The sequence below is a fragment of the Alexandromys fortis genome, unplaced genomic scaffold (assembly GCF_014885135.2).
Source record: "Alexandromys fortis isolate MF-2015 unplaced genomic scaffold, M_Fortis_MF-2015_v1.1 scaffold_121, whole genome shotgun sequence".
Lineage (NCBI taxonomy): Eukaryota > Metazoa > Chordata > Mammalia > Rodentia > Cricetidae > Alexandromys > Alexandromys fortis.
The window spans coordinates 2,255,609-2,273,620 of record NW_026068037.1 but is presented as its reverse complement, the minus strand read 5'-3'; the positions used below and the strand labels follow the sequence as shown (position 1 = coordinate 2,273,620).

The window sequence follows — 18,012 nt, the reverse complement described above, 5'->3', positions numbered from 1 at the left end:
TATATAATATATTAAAGTTTCTATTCATTTTAATCTTAATCTCTACTGTGTTTTGTCATTTGTAGAAGCCATACTAAGCAGGCCCTGCTAATGCCTCACTCCTAGATATTTGAAAGGTTGAAGTAAGAGGGTCACTCAAACCTACTTGGGCAACCCAGGGAAACTTTCTCAAAAGCAAATCAAAAGAATAAATACAAAGAATCACTCTAATGGATATGTAGTAGTATACCTTGTGGTTTTAATTTGTATTTCCATAATAATTAAGTTTACTAAGCCTCTTTTGTTTGTTTTCTATTAAATAATTTCTTTGGTGAAGTGTCTTTGCATATCTCTTCGCCTGTTTTATAAATTTAAATATTTACTTGTTGTGATAGAATAGTTACTTGTATATTCAAGAATAATGTCCTTTGCTTATGTGTTTTTTTCTCAATGTGTTAATGTTTTTATTTTCTTCAGTTTTATTTAAAGATAAGTTTTTAATTTTTATAAAGTCCAACTTACTAATTATTTACTATGAATTTTCTTTGTCCTAAGAAGTCTTTAGATACACAGCAGTTTCTCTACTAATTTTCAAGATATTCTATATTTGTGATCTTTAAAATGTTTGTCTATTGTTAAATATATATATATATATACAGTGTGAAAAGTAGGTAAAAGGTTAATGATTTTATAGTGAAGGTTATTTTTACATCATTTTCAAGCAAAGCTATCCTTTCATGATTGAATTTCCTTAAGTTTGTTAGTCCGAATCACTAAGATGGTGTTACTGTACTGTCTTGATTCTACACTTGTTGTCTCTATACCTGTAACCAGACCTAAGACAAAAACCAAGTCGTATGTCTGCTGATTTGGGCAGATTATATCCAGCAATTGGAAATGGTACATAATATACTGTGTTTACACTTATGTTTTTAAGAGGTTTGTCTGTGCATTAAAATATCCCCATTATGAAAGTATATTTGCTCTACTTGGTGAATGGATTTCTTGTAAGGGAGCAGATCTATGATGGGAAGAAAAATTCCTGCCTACTGAATGCCATGTTATACTTCAAAATACTCTTTTCCATATTTGCTCTAAGTTAGCAGAACAATAACCCAGTTTTTATTTTAATCCATAGATAATAAAAGGATTAATGAAATGTGGAAGGTATATTTTGGAGGCTGTGATCCAGAAGCAGTACTTTTGTCTACAGCTCAATTTGGAGCATGTCAGGACCAAGGCGTAGCCAAAGTAACTGGGTGTTGATGTTGAGTGAAAATGTGTTTGTCTAAAAAAAAAAAGAAAAGAAAAAGAAAATGTGTTTGTCTGTAAAAGAACATTTAGAGTATGTTACCTGATATTTCTGCTACTCCGTATTCAAGCTGCTTTATTTACATACCCATTACTTTATGAGCATGTATACCTCAGTGCCCTTGGTAAACTTAAAATTTGACTGAGCTTTTGTCTTCTCCATTAGCCCAGTAGCCAAGTCTAGACTCCATAAGTCCTTCCTAAAACAGCTGATCAAAATTGGCAGTTAATTTTTCGTTGTAAGTTAGTTTTTATAGTTTCCTTGATGAGTTCCCCTGAAAGGAAGAACATAATCTTATAGGCTCCTCTGGCTGTGATTCCACTGAATTCTGACTAACTGGGGTTCTCATGAAATAGCAGGTTGTGGCTCATCTGGATAAGCCCTTTGGAAAGCTTTTGGTCAGAGAAACGAGCTTGCACACAGATAACGTGGGATAATAGATATTTTCACCCTGAATACTGTAACCTTGCCTTCATGTCGAAAGGTGAATCTTATGTACTCACTAGAATTAGATATATTTCACGCCTCCCTTCGAGGTCCCAGATACACATTTACTGTCTTTAAATGTATGAGTATTCACACACACACACACACACACACACACACACATGTTTACTGTCTTCAAATATATAAGTATCCGTGTACACACACATATGTTTACTGTATGTGCCTGTTACCTGTGATTGGAAATACTGCATACTAACTATATCTTCTACCATTGAGCTAATATATCATAGATAGACAGACAGAGAATAAATCCTTCATAGTAAATTAGTGTTTAAAACACATCCACTTAAAAATGTTCACCTAAGTCATATGCTGGGGGTTTAATAAAAATTAAAATGACTCATTGTCTCCTCTAGAATGGAAGGGGCATAATTGCCCTTTTCTTCTCTTCTCTTTTTCTCTTCCTCCCTTCCCTTCCCTCCTCTCCCGCCCTTCTTCTCCCTCTCAGACTTCTACCCTTCTCCCTCTATCTATCTATTTATTCATTTATTTAACATATCAGATGTTTAGACGTTCAATCAATGTTAGCCGTTTGACTGGACATTATTTTTATCCTAGATATTAAATATCTGATAGCCACTGTGCAATGACTGGACATACTAAGGAAGCTAATTTAAAGGCATACGTCTTTAAATTAATTAATGTTGGAGAGACTGGAATAAGTATGATCTTCTTGAAAATTTAGAACTTTTTGTGTTGCCCACACACAAGTATTATCAGTCTAGCCTGGCACCTAAAAGTATCGGTCTACATCTAAGTCTTGCACATCAGAATAATCTGGGGACTGGGCCTTGCAAGGATTCAGAAGGCCTTCAATGTTAAGATGATACATGATAGAGTTAGAGACTACTACTGTAACTGGAAAACTCACCTACTACTTCAGTCCTTTTCCCTCCTTACAAAGTAGCATATCAGTACATGGGAGAGTTTTAGAGTAGATAATACCAAATATGTCTCTCAAACCTTAATGTAAATGCACATCCATAAGTAAGTATTGAGAGTCTGCATGTCTAAAAGGCTCCTGAGTAGTGGCATTGCCCAGGATCACACTTTGAGTACAGAGTAAAGCTGAGGAGCTCACCTGAGCTGTGAGTATACAACAGAAATGCCAGGGTAGGTCCAGGATGGCTAAGGGGCCCTGGAGATTTAGTACTTAGTTTGTGAGCCAGCAAACAAACACATGAGGGATACTTAGGGGAAAATTCAGTGAGCCTCTAGAATGCCTGTGCATAGGTTAAGTGTAAGCTCATTATCTACAGGATCGTTGACCAGAAAGAGCTGACCGCAGGAGGAAATGCATACTAACTTACTGAGCATGCTAACACCCCTCACAAATATCTTCAAGGAATGTGCAATCTGTTAGAGAAAGAAAAGCAACCAAAACAAACTTATCAGCATTATCAGTAGCTAAGGTTTGCCCACAGGTGCCTTCCTGAGAAACAGTGACATGTATCAGAGATGTGATGTACCTCCATCCATCAGGCCTGTATACGGGAGAGAAAAAACAGAAGAAAGCATCTCTGAAGAATAACTGGAGGGTTATCAGAGCTGTAGTCTGGAGTTAGGTGCCAAAGGAAATCATGTACCCCTGCTTTTCTTAATAATGGGTCTGTCCAGCTCCCATGACAACATATGAACAGTCTATGAAGTCTGGTACACTTTGTTTTTGCTATTTACTTCATCACTGCTGGAGTTGAGATTAAATGCTTATGGAAATGTGACTGCTGTCTTTCCTGCATCACTAAATAAGTTCTGGTGTTTCTCAGCTTTGTGTTATGTCCAATGTTAGTTCTTCCAGGAGTGCACACTCACATGTTATACATTGTTAGCTCTTCCAGGAGTGCACACTCACATGTTATACATTGTTAGCTCTTCCAGGAGTGCACACTTACATGTTATACATTGTTAGCTCTTCCAGGAGTGCATACTCACATGTTACACAATGTTAGTTCTTCCAGGAGTGCACACTCACATTTATCCATTGCCGTTAAGATTCCACTTGCTACTAAAGTCAAATAGTTTATTCCTTTTAAAAATGAGTTCCAGGTTAAGGAAGATGGGCACTATTACTTTGAACAATTTTGTTCATTTTTTTTTTTAGAAAATTGATTTTTTAATTCCTTTTTCTAAAGGTAAAGTAAGAGAACAAAATATTTGTTAACTCTCTGGAAGTAGGAATTGGAAATCAATTTAAAAATCAGTGTTTTAAAAGCCAGAATTAATTTTTCCAATATGATCAACAACTACACTTGAATTCTTTGTGTCATTCACCTATAATAGTAGCCTTTAAGTAATTTGCTCCAGAAAATGCCAGGAATCTCGTATGTGTCTGAGCACAAGGTTGTGGAAGGGTAGACAGTCTTTCTTAGTGACACTTTTCCATAGACTCTTCTTCAGTCAGGGTTAGAGTTTCAGCTGCACCCCACGTGGGCAAGATGGTTCTCAGACAGTGAGTCCTCTTCTACAGCTATACAAGATTTTCACTCCCATTCATTTTACTTGACTTTACTGGTAAGTTACATGTGATAAAAATTACTCGGTCTTTCAAATACCATACTTCTAATAGTAGGCAGTACTTGTAAAATGGCAACGTTCAACTTGTGGGTTACAAGTGTTTGGGGGTTAAACAACACTTTGCAGGGGTAGCCTAAGACATCTTTATAACAGTAGCAAAATTGTAGTTAAGAAGTAGCCATGAAAATAATCTATGGTTAGTTGTTACCACAGCATGACGAACTATATAAAATGGCCATAGCGTTAGGAAGGTTGAGAACCACTGCTCTAAAGGAAGGGTAGAGAGAACAAGGGGTTGAGAATGTTCAAAGATCATACAGCCTTATGATGCCTTAAGATCACCTTTATGCCCAATAGTCCATGGGCCTCTTTATTAAAGGCTTATGCACTGCCCTCTGATAGAGCAGTGAATTCTCCCTTAAGTCAAAATGACTCTTTTAATGGTTCAAGTATATATGCTTGTTTGCTTAACTTAGGATTCATGTGTTCTTTCAAAACCAAACCTGGCCTCAGTTCAACCTGTGGATCACAAGAAACAGGAAATTAAATTAAATTTGTTTTTACTTCCAATTTTTTGTGAATTTTATACATGATTACTGTTTTTATATATTCCCCCACCTCTTTCTCAACCCCCTCCAACTCTTCCTATGTCTCTGTACTCCCTCTCAGCTGGGTGTATCTGTCTTGTTCATCTGTACTCCCTCTCAGCTGGCTGTTTCTCTCTTGGCAGCCATTCATTGCCTATAGCTGTTCATCTAAAAGTAGGAACTTGTACAATTTCTTTATCTACATTGACAGGTCAGCTACTATTGTCATTAGGAATCCCCCTCTTCTGTCTTGTTGTGTGACGCTTAGGTGTAGAGCTTGCAATACAGATGTACCATATGCACCATATTGGGCTTGCAATATAGATGTACAATATGTACCATTTTGGGATCATATGCCCTGTAGGTTATTCTCTGTGTTTATTATCAGTTGTGTATCTCTGTAAAAAGCCCCTACTGCATCTGCTGCCTAAAAAAAGCTTCTTTGAGAAGTGAAATGACACTTATCTGTGCGTAGAAAGGTATTTAGAATACAATTAAAAATCATTTGGACTTAGGAAAATGGCAGAACTAGGTTCTCCTCTAGAACCTTTGACATCTCCACCCATGGGTAGTTGACTAGGTATATAGTACCAGACATGAATTCTCTACTATTGAGCAGGCCTTAAGTCTACTTAGACAGCTGTTTCTTATCCCCAAGCTAAAACTGTTGTTATTGTACCATAGGCTCATCTGGTTTGCCAGGCTGGCCGTTGTTGAAGTTCATAGACTTTACTGCTGGATGTAGAATTTTTTTTTTCCCCTTGGCAGCTTGCATAGCTTCTTCTGATACTGTGAGATCTAGTTCTTAGGAGGAAGCTTGCAGGTCAGTTTATCCAAGGCCTGTGCCCAAATCATGTGGTGTCTTCAGCAATAGGATTTGACCTTCAAGTTGTGGGAGATGGCAATAGCTGTTTCATGTGGAGGTTCTCTTGGACTTCTGTGACCACCAGTTCAAAGGGAGACTTTTCATTCCTGGCATAGTTGTTATTGTTACGTGTGGATTTGTGAGGGAGCATTATCACCCTGTTTAGCATAACTCTATTTATATGCTCTGTCTGTCTCTCTGTCTAATGATCTATATATCAATCTATCTATAAATGACTAGATTTTTGAAGTCTTACCAAGCAGGTTATATATTTTCCAAGAGTAAATTCTACAGAAATTTTAGAAAAATAATAAATATGAAATTGGAAGCTATTTTACCACAAATTCTGTGTGATTTTAATTTTAACAAATATAAGAACTAACATTGACAGTGTCAACTTGTAACTCAAGCTATAATAACTGCAACTCTTCAGACTATTATCACAGGGTTTATATAAATACTCAAAATCGGTTTATTTCATAAGAATTACAGGAAAACCCAGCATAAAAAAAGAGCCTAAACTCATCAAGTAGGTATTTAATCTCAGATAAATAATTTCATGACTTACTTTTGGTTTTACTAAAAAAAATTTGGATTCTGTATTTATTCAAGAATAAGAATTGAATATTTAAATTTTTCTGGCTTTTAAGAGTACAAGTTAACAGAAAGCAAAATCCAGAATTTATATACTTATCTTTATATAAACATATGTATATATAAATATATCATTGATCAAAAATAGGACATTTTTTGTTGGTGTTTGTTTTGTTTCAGTTTCTTATGTTTGTTGTTTTGTTTTGTAAGTCAGGGTTTCTGTGTAGCCTTGGCTGTCCTGGAACTCAGAGATCTGCTTGCCTCTGCCTCTGGAGTGCTGAGATTATAAGTGTGTGCCACCATGCCTAACTAGGTTCTTTACTGGTATGTAAAGCAAAGGACACTGTCACTAAGACAAGAAGGCAACTTACTGACTGGGAGAAGATCTTCACCAACCCCGCAACAGACAAAGGTCTGATCTCCAAAATATATAGAGAACTCAAGAAACTAGACTTTAAAATGCTAATTAACCCAATTAAAAAATGGGGCACTGAACTGAACAGAGAATTCTCAAAAGAAGAAGTTCAAATGGCCAAAAGACACTTAAGGTCATGCTCAACCTCATTAGCAATCAGGGAAATGCAAATCAAAACAACTTTGAGATATCATCTTACACCTGTCAGAATGGCTAAAATCAAAAACACCAATGATAGCCTTTGCTGGAGAGGCTGTGGAGGAAGGGGTACACTCATCCATTGCTGGTGGGAATGCAATCTTGTGCAACCACTTTGGAAATCAGTGTTTCGGTTTCTCAGGAAATTCGGGATCAACCTACCCCTGGACCCAGCAATACCACTCTTGGGAATATACCCAAGAGATGCCCTATCATATGACAAAAGCATTTGTTCAACTATGTTCATAGCAGTATTATTTGTAATAGCCAGAACCTGGAAACAACCTAGATGCCCTTCAATGGAAGAATGGATGAAGAAAGTGTGGAATATATACACATTAGAGTACTATGCTGCGGTAAAAAACAATGACTTCTCGAATTTTGCATGGAAATGGATGGAAATAGAAAACACTATCCTGGTCATTAATTATATATATATATATATGTATATATATATATATACACATATATATATATCCCTCTGTGCCCATGTTGGATATGCAAGTTGGTGATTCTCATGAATCAGTTACCTCTTGGTGTTTGTGTGTGCCATTCACCAGGCAACAACACCATTCGTGATCCCCCAGGAGAAGCAGCTTCATTACACAGCTGGCAGATGAGAGCCACCAAAGACTGTCCTGTCTCTGATTAGTTAATTACTAACTTTAATACTTTGGATAGCTATTCTTTTTGTGTATCTGTAATTGCTACATAGGTCTGTGTCATCACAAGCCATGAAGTGTGTGAGCATTGCTATCTTCAGGTGAAGTATCTAAAAAGCAAAGTTAATGGTATCAAGCAATTAAACTGAACTGCCTTTTTTAGGAAAAGAAAGGTTTACTGCTACCCTTAAGTGTAAGTTCACACACACTAAATATTTTTAACTGCAGTAAGAGCATGTTAATTGTAGACATAGTGTCTTTCTGAGGATCTAAAAGCATACTGAAAGGGTATCTGTTAGTAACTCATTTCAAAAAGCACTGAAATTTTCCTTTGCTTTTAAATCAGTGGGAGAAAAAAAATAGCACATGAAGGTTTTTTTTGAGTATATTTGTGAAGTAAATTGACCTTGAAGTAAAGTGATTATTGATAAATTCCTTGTTAGTTTCTTACTATTACTTTATCTTACCCATTAGTCTTAAAAGTTAGGAATTTACCCTTAATTTTCCCATAGTATAAAACAGAAAATATGGATTATACTTTAGTGTTAACTACATGTACAAATTATTAGGTCTTATATAAAATTTAAAAAATGGTACAAGAGACAAAAGTGCTTAGAGCACAAACCTGATGGACTCATTTCTGTCCCCAAGCTCCTCAGGAAGAGAAGTAATCCCTGAAAGCTGCAGTCTGCTGTCACGTGGGCATTATGACATGCACACCATGCACACGATGACAAAGATATGAATTAATAAAAAGTAATATATTGCATATCTAGCAGTAACCTATCTTTTCTTACATATTTTTAATTTGTTTTTCATTTTTTGAAATGGAGACCATTTTCTGAATGTTTTTATGCCACTATCACTAAGATCAATTCTTGTGGTTCCAATTAAGCTGGACCTTTGCTTTTCGGTGGCATGACGGGTGGCTTTACAGTGCAGTTAACAAAACCCTGGTACATAGCCCGGAGAGCATTGAGTGAGTCTCTATACACTTTGCAAAGACCTTTTCAGGTTTCCCCCTCCCTTTGCCACTCCTCTCCCCTGTCTAAGCCTCCCCTACCCTGTGTGTGTATTTGGTCCTCACTCTGGGATTAAGAAGCAGAGATTTGGAAAAGGTAAAACCTCAGTGAAGCAATGTGAAAGTTTGTAAAATGGCACATCAGACTTCACATTAAACAGAGAAGTGGTGAAGAAGACATTAACCATGTGGACTGTTGACTGTGAAGGGTGAGGGTTGGCCTTGCCCCTGTGCAGTGCTGCAGTAGACACAGCCACATGCAGGTGCCTGTGAGCACCTTTTGAAGCTGAGCACATAACCCTCACCAACAGGAATGCTGCAGGAGAAGTTTGAGCAATAGCTGGCCTGTCATCAGAGTATGCTAAAAAACAATCTGATATTTTCTTCCACATCAAGGATTAACATTCATTCATTTTATGCATTGATGGATTTTTTTTTCCAGTTGTGTCAGTTAAGTAACTGCAAGTAACCGCATCCTAAATGTTTAGTCCTGTAATGTAGCCATTTGTGTATCCATTTAAAGTCCTCTGTGCTCCTCTCTAGCTCTCCCAACACTCCTGCAAAACTAGTTAATTCTTCCTAATTTAGAAGAACAGCCCTTTAATTTAGTCAGATTTTTGTCCTTTTTGAAGCAGTGCATATTAGCCTCAGTGATTTGTAAGAGTTAGAAGTACATAGTAGTTTTTCTTAAGCTACAAAGATCTTGTGTTAGCCACTCTTTTAGCAGTACACTAAGATTTGAAAGATAGAGTAAATGTTGTCGAAATTATTATAACATTTAAAAAATATTTACCTAGGCATCTTTTTCATGAAAAAGAATGAGTAATGGCTGCAGTAGAAAATACAGTCTAGAAAAATACTCTTGATGAATTTGATGATATGAATATGAATGTTTTTATCACACAATTTCTAATAACTGTGGTTAGAGACTATTTTGACACAGCTGTCATTCTGCCATAATATAATACTCCTGGAGCCAGCATTTGGTTATGCTTGGAGGGCTTTGTTTTACCTCACTTTACCTCACAGATAGTTGGATTTGATTTTAAAGTTTGAAAAAAAAAGTAAGATCTTTGTTAATCATGTATGTGTGATTCATTTTTAATTAATTTACTTCATATTATTTGCTAGTACTGGACATTAAATCTTTGAATTGTCTGCAATATGCTAGAATTACCTAGAATTCTTGCTGAAGTTCTTGGGGAAAGACTATGTAAAAGAATTGTACCCCTATTGCATAAAATTTGAAATCAGTGAATCGAAACATATCAAACCAAATGCTAATTTTCTTGTAACATTAGATATAAATTCATTAATTGGGCCTTCTGGAAGTCTAGAGTCATAAGTGTCACGTCACTGTTTATGTTACACGGCCAATTATGAGCCTTGTTTGCTGTCCTTCGTGTTTACTGACCTGGGCAAGAAATCAACATGAGAAACATTCCCTGAGAAACAGCTTAGCTGACTAGTGATGCCTATTTCTAGACAAATAAGAATCATTAATATTTTTCCATCTTCTATAACTGTTTATACTTGACCCTTCAAAAATATGCAAGAGTAATTTTTTCCTAAGATTAAGTTTTAAAATGAATATTTTAAATAATTAAGTATGAGAATATAAATTTCTGAGTTTGACTATGATTTGTTAGAAAAAAACATTTGTAAGAAGCTAATAAGTTAACAAAAATCAATAAAGAAACTGAAATTTTGGGAAATGGTATTTCCACGAGTAACCTGAAATTCACAACTACTGCACTGCGCTACACACTTGTCTTGTATTTTCTTGCTAAAGATTTGTGGTGTCTGTTTCATATGAAAATTTTCTGTCTTTTCCAAGTGTCATTCTTGTGTTTTACACATAGAAGAATAATATGTAGCACTGGGGTCTAGTATAGAACTTTAAAAACTTAAATCTTATATTTTATAGTATTTTGATTTGCCCTATAATGCTTTCTTAAAATTTAAATTGTATTTTCAGTATATAGTATTTTCTGAATGCTCAACTAATAAATTTTAACTCTCTTAAATTTCTTGAGAAAAACATCCCTTTGGAAGCCTCATTTTCTATTTGTTTGGTCTCTATGCAGGCGATGGGTGCGGCTGCTGTTTGGGAGGGAGTTCCCACTACAGGATCTGCTGGTGATCTGGGATGCCTTGTTTGCAGACGGCCTCAGCCTGAGCTTAGTAGATTATGTCTTCATAGCCATGCTACTCTATATCCGAGATGCTTGTAAGTACTTGTGACCTCGCCTATATTCGACCAAGGAGCCATGATTTTCAAAAATGTTTTGCCTTTTAAATGTACTGTATATTTTATTGTTGGACTTATACATAGAAGTTTTTAATAACAGCAAATACTTTGACATGTCACAGGAAATAACTGAGTGCCTTTTCTGCTAGTGACCCTTGTATTAGGAGACTTGGGCGATGCCATCTTCAAAGAACGAGGATATTCTTCAGAAGAATTTGTCCAGACACTCCGTGCCAGTTTCAGTCTGTCCATGTACACATTTGTGGACTGCATTGAAACAGTATTTCAGATATGTTTAGAGCTCCACCTTCTGACATGTAGCAAGTATTCAAGTATATTCATTGAGAGATTTGAGCTGTTTTTATAATACCAGTGTCTTGCCAATGGGAAAATAAATCTGGAGTATTTGACTTCTGCCCAGTTATATTTTAACAAATTTTATTCTTTAGTATAGTACTCAGTGTTCCTCCCTCTTCAGAATCACCTTGAAGTATTTTACCATAGCCAGGAAGCCAGGGCCTCAACCTGTGGACATAGCAGAATGTGTTTTAGATTTCATAATATCTTAAATAATTTTTCTTTTTAGAGAAGTAATTTCAAGTCCCAAAGCAAGATTTGTAAGCCAAAATATAATTAGGAAAGATTGCACTAAGTATTGGGAATGAATTAGGAAATAGAAAACAATTGTAAGTGTTGGAATAAATAGCCACATTTTTTCCCAAAAACTGTGGAGGTTTATTATGCCTGGAAGGTCAAATAGTTTGGGCTTCTTGACAGACAAAGTAAACAAGTTCCTTCTAGTGGAGCCAGAACTAATGAGGTAGAACATGGGACTGTGGGAAGCATAGACGAGACATATACAGTAAAGCAGAATGTGGAGTAGATATGATAGATACTGAATTTTTGGACATCTAATACTTACCTCCCTTTTAAACTTGTATGTATTCTACATTTGCAAAAAAAAAAAAAAAGAGAGAGAGAGAAAATAGCATGAACAACTCTCTTAGGAAAAAGAAAATTCTTTTGGATAGTATTTTTACAAATTTTTCCAATTTAGACAACTGTTGAAATGCATTCTGATTTTCTAAAATTTTAAACAATTAACAATTTACTCCTTTCATAATTTTGTCACATATATTAATGTAATCATCAAGTCTCTTATGCTAAGATCTATTCTTATTTTTATAAAACATGGCAAAGTTTTAGCAGCTAAAGCCCATACACAGTTCTAATCTTTTTATTGATGATTCTGTGAAGCATGGGCACATGTGGAAAAGCACCAGAGTAATGGCATTGTTGATTGATTTCAGTATTAAATCTAGAGCAGCAAATGGACCTCTGAAAGCAGAGTGGGTAAAAATTCAGTGTTTAAGGTGTCCTTTCTCTAAAGAAGCTTCCCAGGTACTGAACTTGAGGGGCAATATGAAAGAGAGGCATTGCAGGCAGAGAAAAACAGCAGAGACAGAGGCCTTCAAGGAAGAAGCTCCTTGCTGGGAATAGGTATCTCTTCAAGTTAGATGGCATCACTAAAATACAGTGCTCATGAGAAAATAGGGTTATAGAACTGAAAAGGGAATAGGCAGTGTCATGATAGCCATCTCTGATCAGTAAGCCACAGGGCTATTGGCACATTCAAAACAGAATGTGAAAACGAGATTGAGTAAGACAAGACGAGAGCTAGGAGATCAGATAAAAGTTATGACAGTATTCCAGAAGTCAAAACAGTAAAGTAGAGAACTGTTTAGCGCTAACCGTAGCAGGCTTAAATATGAAAAGTGTTGGGAATAGGAAATCTAGAGCAGTCCCCCTTTTGGAGGCTTCAGTGCCTAGATAATTGAATAGGAAATAAAAGAGCTAGGACTTAAGTGTGATTTAAGCCTTAGCCATACACATTAAGATCATTGTTAGTATCAAGAATGTATAGAGTTTTGCATATAATTAACAAGCCCTTATTTTGTCAAACCATAACAATGGCTATAGCCTCTCAAGAATAAGGTCATCATAGTATCCTACTTTGTTTGCCATAGTCTTGCTGTCCCAAAGTGTCAGTTAACACTCCCTCTTTTCATATGAAATACTTCCCATTGCACAGCCAGCCTAGTTATGTTGAGCGTCTACAGAAAGTGAATGTGGGCAAAGGTGGAACTCTGCACATAATATTGGTGTTTTAATCTGCAGGAGTTCCTAGAAGAGGAAGCACTTATACTACAATCTCAAAGAACTGTTGCTGGTTTTCAGGTTCCAAGCACACTCATTCCTTTATAAGTACACATGTATTAAAAGCCACAGATATGAGAATGAACATATGGTATTTTGGCTTTTTGAGCCTGGGTTAACTAACTTAATATAGTACTCTCCAGTTGCATACAGTTTACTAAAAATTTCATAATTTTAATTTTCCTTCTGGCTCAATAAAATGTGCTCTGTGTGTGCAGCACATTTCCTTATCCACCCATCTACTGATGGACATTAGGCTGATTCCAGTTCCTAATAAAGAACATAGATATGACAAATATCTTCGAGAGCAAAAGAACAGGAGACAAAGATACAGGAGCATGGATGGAGAAGTGTCAATCAGCATGAGTTTTTCCTTCAGGAATCAGTGTTATTATTCCTTGGCTGTGTCTATGAAAAGCAAAACTACCTCGTGCTTTTGTTTCCTTCTATTGTCTAAGCACCCACTATACTCTACTCCTTGGTGAGAGGCAGAATTTTTGTCTCTCTTGATTTCTTTATTAAATACAGCATCTTGGGAAAGGCCTAATACAAAAAAAAAAAAAAAATAGGTATTTCCTGAGGAGAGTAACTCAGGAAGCAAGAACCCTGAATAGGAAGACTATGAAAGCCAGGCTATGTGACAGCAGTAAGGCTGACCTGTGAGGAAGCACCAGGCTGGTGCAGAAACCAGAAAATGAGAAGGATCCCATAATGGAAGACAGAGAAGCTCATGTGCTATGGAAGAGGAAGGGGAAGGGGAAGGGGAAAGGGAAAGGGAAGGGGAAGGGTAGGTAGGTGTTTGATAGCCAAAGTGAGCATGGTGGGAAGATCAGACCTGGCATAGCTACCATCAGTTCTAGATGGAGCAAGCTTCTGCAGCTGTGCTCAGTAGTCCCTACAGGATGAAGGGAGGTAACCGAGAAGATGGAGACAGTGAGTGCATTTTAAGAGACTGGCTTTGGACATCCAGAGAAGGAAGTACAGCTAAGAAATGACTGTGAAGAAATTAGAGTACAAGGGATTGGAACGAGAGCAGGAAAAGGGCAAAGCATAGAATAGAAAGCTGTGGCCACATAAGAGCACTTGGACATTTAATAGACATGGCCAAGTTAGTGAAGGGAAGGAAGACACTTAGAAAATTAAGTTAAAGAAGTTAAGAGTTTTCTTTGGTTCTCCAAGAAGCATAATAAGAAGATAAGCAAAAAAAAATCATAGAGTAAGACACAAAGACCTGAAAGAAAATGATCAGGAAAGTGATTTTTAATCAAGCATGTATTCAAATAACCAGTAGTTTAACACATATTTACCAAGTTACTACTATTTATTAGTCCTGGGTATGCATATGCCATTCTTTCTAACTTATGATGTAAAAACTCCTCTCATCTGTCTCATACTCTATTTGACTTTAGATATTTTATGTATTTTATTTTTCTGAGTTTTGGTTTCATACTGGAACCTAGGCTGGTCTTGACCTCATGGCAACCCTTGCTTTAGCCTCCAGAGTGCTGGGACCATGGTCATGCCCTCTACCCATTGATTTTCTTAGTCAAGAATTCTCTCAACTGTATATGGTGTAATGAATTTTTCTCTCTGAACTTTTTGTGTCTACAAAAGTTTTATTCTTATCATTTCCTCCTTGTTTGTGCTTTTGTTTCTAGGTGGTGGTTGTGATGGTGGCTTGTTTTATGGTTTAAATTCAATTTTTCTCTTTAATAACTAACCTAATGCGCATGCGCACGCACACACATGCACGCACAAGTAAAGTGTGATTTTTTTTATTTATTAAAAATTTCCGCCTCCCATCCTCCCATTTGCCTCCCACTTTCCTCCCCTCCCCCTCTCCCTCCCTCTCCAGCCCTAAGAGAAGTCAGAGTGCCCTGCCCTGTGGGAAGTCCAAGGCCCTCCCCCCTCCATCCAGGTCTAGGAAGGTGAGCATCTAAACAGACTAGGCTCCCAAAAAGCCAGTTCATGCAGTAGAATCAAAACCTAGTGTCATTATCATTTGGCTTCTCAGTCCGCCCTCATTGTCAGCCACATTCAGAGAGTCCGATTTGATCACATGCTCCATCAGTCTCATTCTAGCTGGCCTTGGTGAGCTCCCATTAGATCAGTCCCACTGTCTCCGTGGATGGATGCACCCCTCATGGTCCTGACTTCCTTACTCATGTTCTCCCTCCTTCTGCTGGAGCTTGGGAGCTCAGTCCAATGCTCCAATGTGGGTCTCTGTCTCTATTCCCATCCATCGCCAGATGAAGGTTCTATGGTGATATGTAAGATACTCATCAGTGTGGCTATGGGAGAAGGCCAGTTCAGGCACCCTCTCCTCTGCTGCCCAAAGACCTAGCAGGGGAAATCCCCTTGGACACCTGGGAACCCTTCTAGAGCCAAGTCTCTTGCCAACCCTAAAAATGCTCCCTTAATTGAGATATCTTCTTCCCTGCTCCCATATCCACCCTTCCTCCATCTCATCCATCCCATTTCCCTAAGCTCTCCCCAATCCTCCCTTCTCCCTTCTCTCTCCCCATCTCCCCTTCCCCCTAACCCCCATGCTCCCAGAAGTGTGATATTTCTCTGTGTGTGTGTGTGTGCATATATAATGTATTCACCAAACCATTTAGTCTAATTATTTTCTTATGTTTGGACCTTTGATCTCCATTCCTTGTCTTGGTTTTTTTTTGGGGGGGGGGGTTAATTGTTTGTTTTTTATTTATAATCAGAAGAACATGCTGGAATGTGTTAGAATGTTCTAAAGTCCGTGTTTTCTTTAGCCATTACCTGGCTTGCCATGTGTGGCAGTTCTGTCTTCTCTGTGTCTAGCATGCTCTTCTTTTTTATTGTGTGTTGGCTTTCTGCTTTCTCCCCAGCCATTAGCTGTCTGTATGCAATGCTTCCATCTGTCCTACCCAACAGTTTCTGCTTCTGTTTCCACTTAACAACATGTTCGGCATCATACTGTAGCTGCAGAATTTCAAATACAGATTGAACTTGTCTTTTCTAGAAAACCTTTAGCAACCTCAATGATTAAAAATAAAAGTTCTAAAACTACATGGCAGTGCACGTCAAAGCTTGTCAAAGTATAAGCCGATGGCTCAGTATACTTCTAACTGGCTCTTACATCTTAAATTAACTTATTTCTATTAGTCTGTGTATTGCCACGTGGCCATGACATTACCTCATTTTCTGCATGTCTTGTTTCCTCAGCAGTTAGTTAGTAGTTGTCTGGCTCTGCCTTCTTTCTCCCTGCATTCCGTTTAGTTTTCCCACCTATATGTATTCTGCTCTGCCATAGGCCAAAGCAGCTTCTTTATTAACAGAGGGGAATCCCACATCAAAATGCCAGTTGTTTTTAAAGGAGTCATATAGTCATAAACTCCCTGACTCCATCTCTCTCTCGTCTGGCATAAAATATAATAACCACATCAGAGATAGACTACTGTACCCTCTCAGTTACTAATACCACCATATCACTTTGTAGTTTATCTTAACAATCTTTGAAAACTTATCAAATTATCTGTTAGTGCATGTTTGGTGTATGTGTGTCTGTGTTACACGTGTGGGTTTACTTGCCCATATGGAGGCAAGATGTTGAGATTGTATGTTTTATTCATTTTTTTCAATTGCTTTTTCTACCTTTTTTGGGTGGGTAGACAGGGTCTCTCACTAAATCTGAAGCTTGCTTACCATTTCAGCCCGACTAGCTCTCCAACTGGGTTCATGGATTTACCTCTCCACCTCCCAGAACTGGGATTTCAGGTGCATACCACCACCTAGCTTTTGTGTTTATATTGAGGATCTGAACTCTTTTCCTAATGCTCATACAGTAAGTATTTGATTCGCCAGGCTACCCCATCAGCTCCTGCATTGTGTTTTCTTAAGAGAAGTTTCAGTTCATAGCAAAAGACAGAAATTTTAGTATTCATTGGTCTTTTGCCTCTACGACACAGCTAAAACTTTTTCTGCTGTCAGCATCCCATATGTCTAATGCATTCCTTAGACTCTATAAACTGGCATTGACCACTCAGCATCACCCTAAATCCATAGTTGACTTTAGGATTCAGTCTTTATCACCTATAACCAATAGCCCTCATGTCACTCAGAAACACCTGACATGGGATACTTTGATAAATACAACTTTATTTTGGCTCACATTTCTAGTGGTTCAAGTGCATAGGTTAGGGAATACTGGAACCTAATGACAGAAGCAAGTGAAGAGACAGAAGTGTGCTTTCAGGAGCCACGAAAGGGAGAGAAAGTGGGCCAGTCCAACAGGCTGTCCGAGTCACTCTTCTGTTGCTATGAAGCGATGTGACCAAGGCAATTGTTATCTAGGAAACATTTAATTATGGTCTTGCTTACAGTTTTGAAGGGTTAGTCCATGGTCATCGTGGCAGGAAGCAGGCAGGCATGGTTCTGGAACAATACTGAAAGCTTTACATCCATTGTGAGGAAACTGTAAAATTCCCGTATGCTCTGCTTTCCCGTTCTCTGTCTTGGAAACTCTGGGTCCAGTATGTTGTCTCCATTGTTTTTCTGGAAACTCATAAACTTTTCTATGCTTCGATGTCTGTGATGTCTGTGTGAGGGTGCCAGATCCCTCGGAAATGGAGTTACAGACAGCTGTGAGCTACCATGTGGGTACTGGGAACTGAACCCAGGTCCTCTGAAAGACGAGCCAGTGCTCTTAACCACTCAGCCAGCTCTCCAGCACAAGAATGCTATATACTTATAGTGGCTTAATTTAGTAATATGCATTTAAGTTCCTCTACTTTATGCTTGCCTAAGATGTACGGTACTTGGTTCAATGCTAAATAATACTGTTATCTGTTGACTTATATACCAAGTTCATTTATCCTTTTACCACCTGTGGAGGATAGGTTGATGTGCACTGAG

The 18,012-nt window shown here is 37.6% G+C and overlaps 1 protein-coding gene across 5 annotated transcripts in view; it reads left to right on the top strand.

The window, feature by feature from the left end:
• Tbc1d5 (TBC1 domain family member 5) overlaps positions 1-18,012 on the top strand; it is a 429,722-nt gene that overhangs the window by 302,491 nt on the left and 109,219 nt on the right. For all 5 annotated transcript variants that reach the window (XR_007595848.1, XM_050165069.1, XM_050165070.1 and 2 more), the window contains one exon: positions 10,742-10,884. Coding sequence is in view for 4 of the 5 variants with exons in the window: in XM_050165069.1 (XP_050021026.1) it covers positions 10,742-10,884 (143 nt within the window). In the remaining variant the exon portion in view is untranslated. The remainder of the gene's footprint in view (positions 1-10,741; positions 10,885-18,012) is intronic.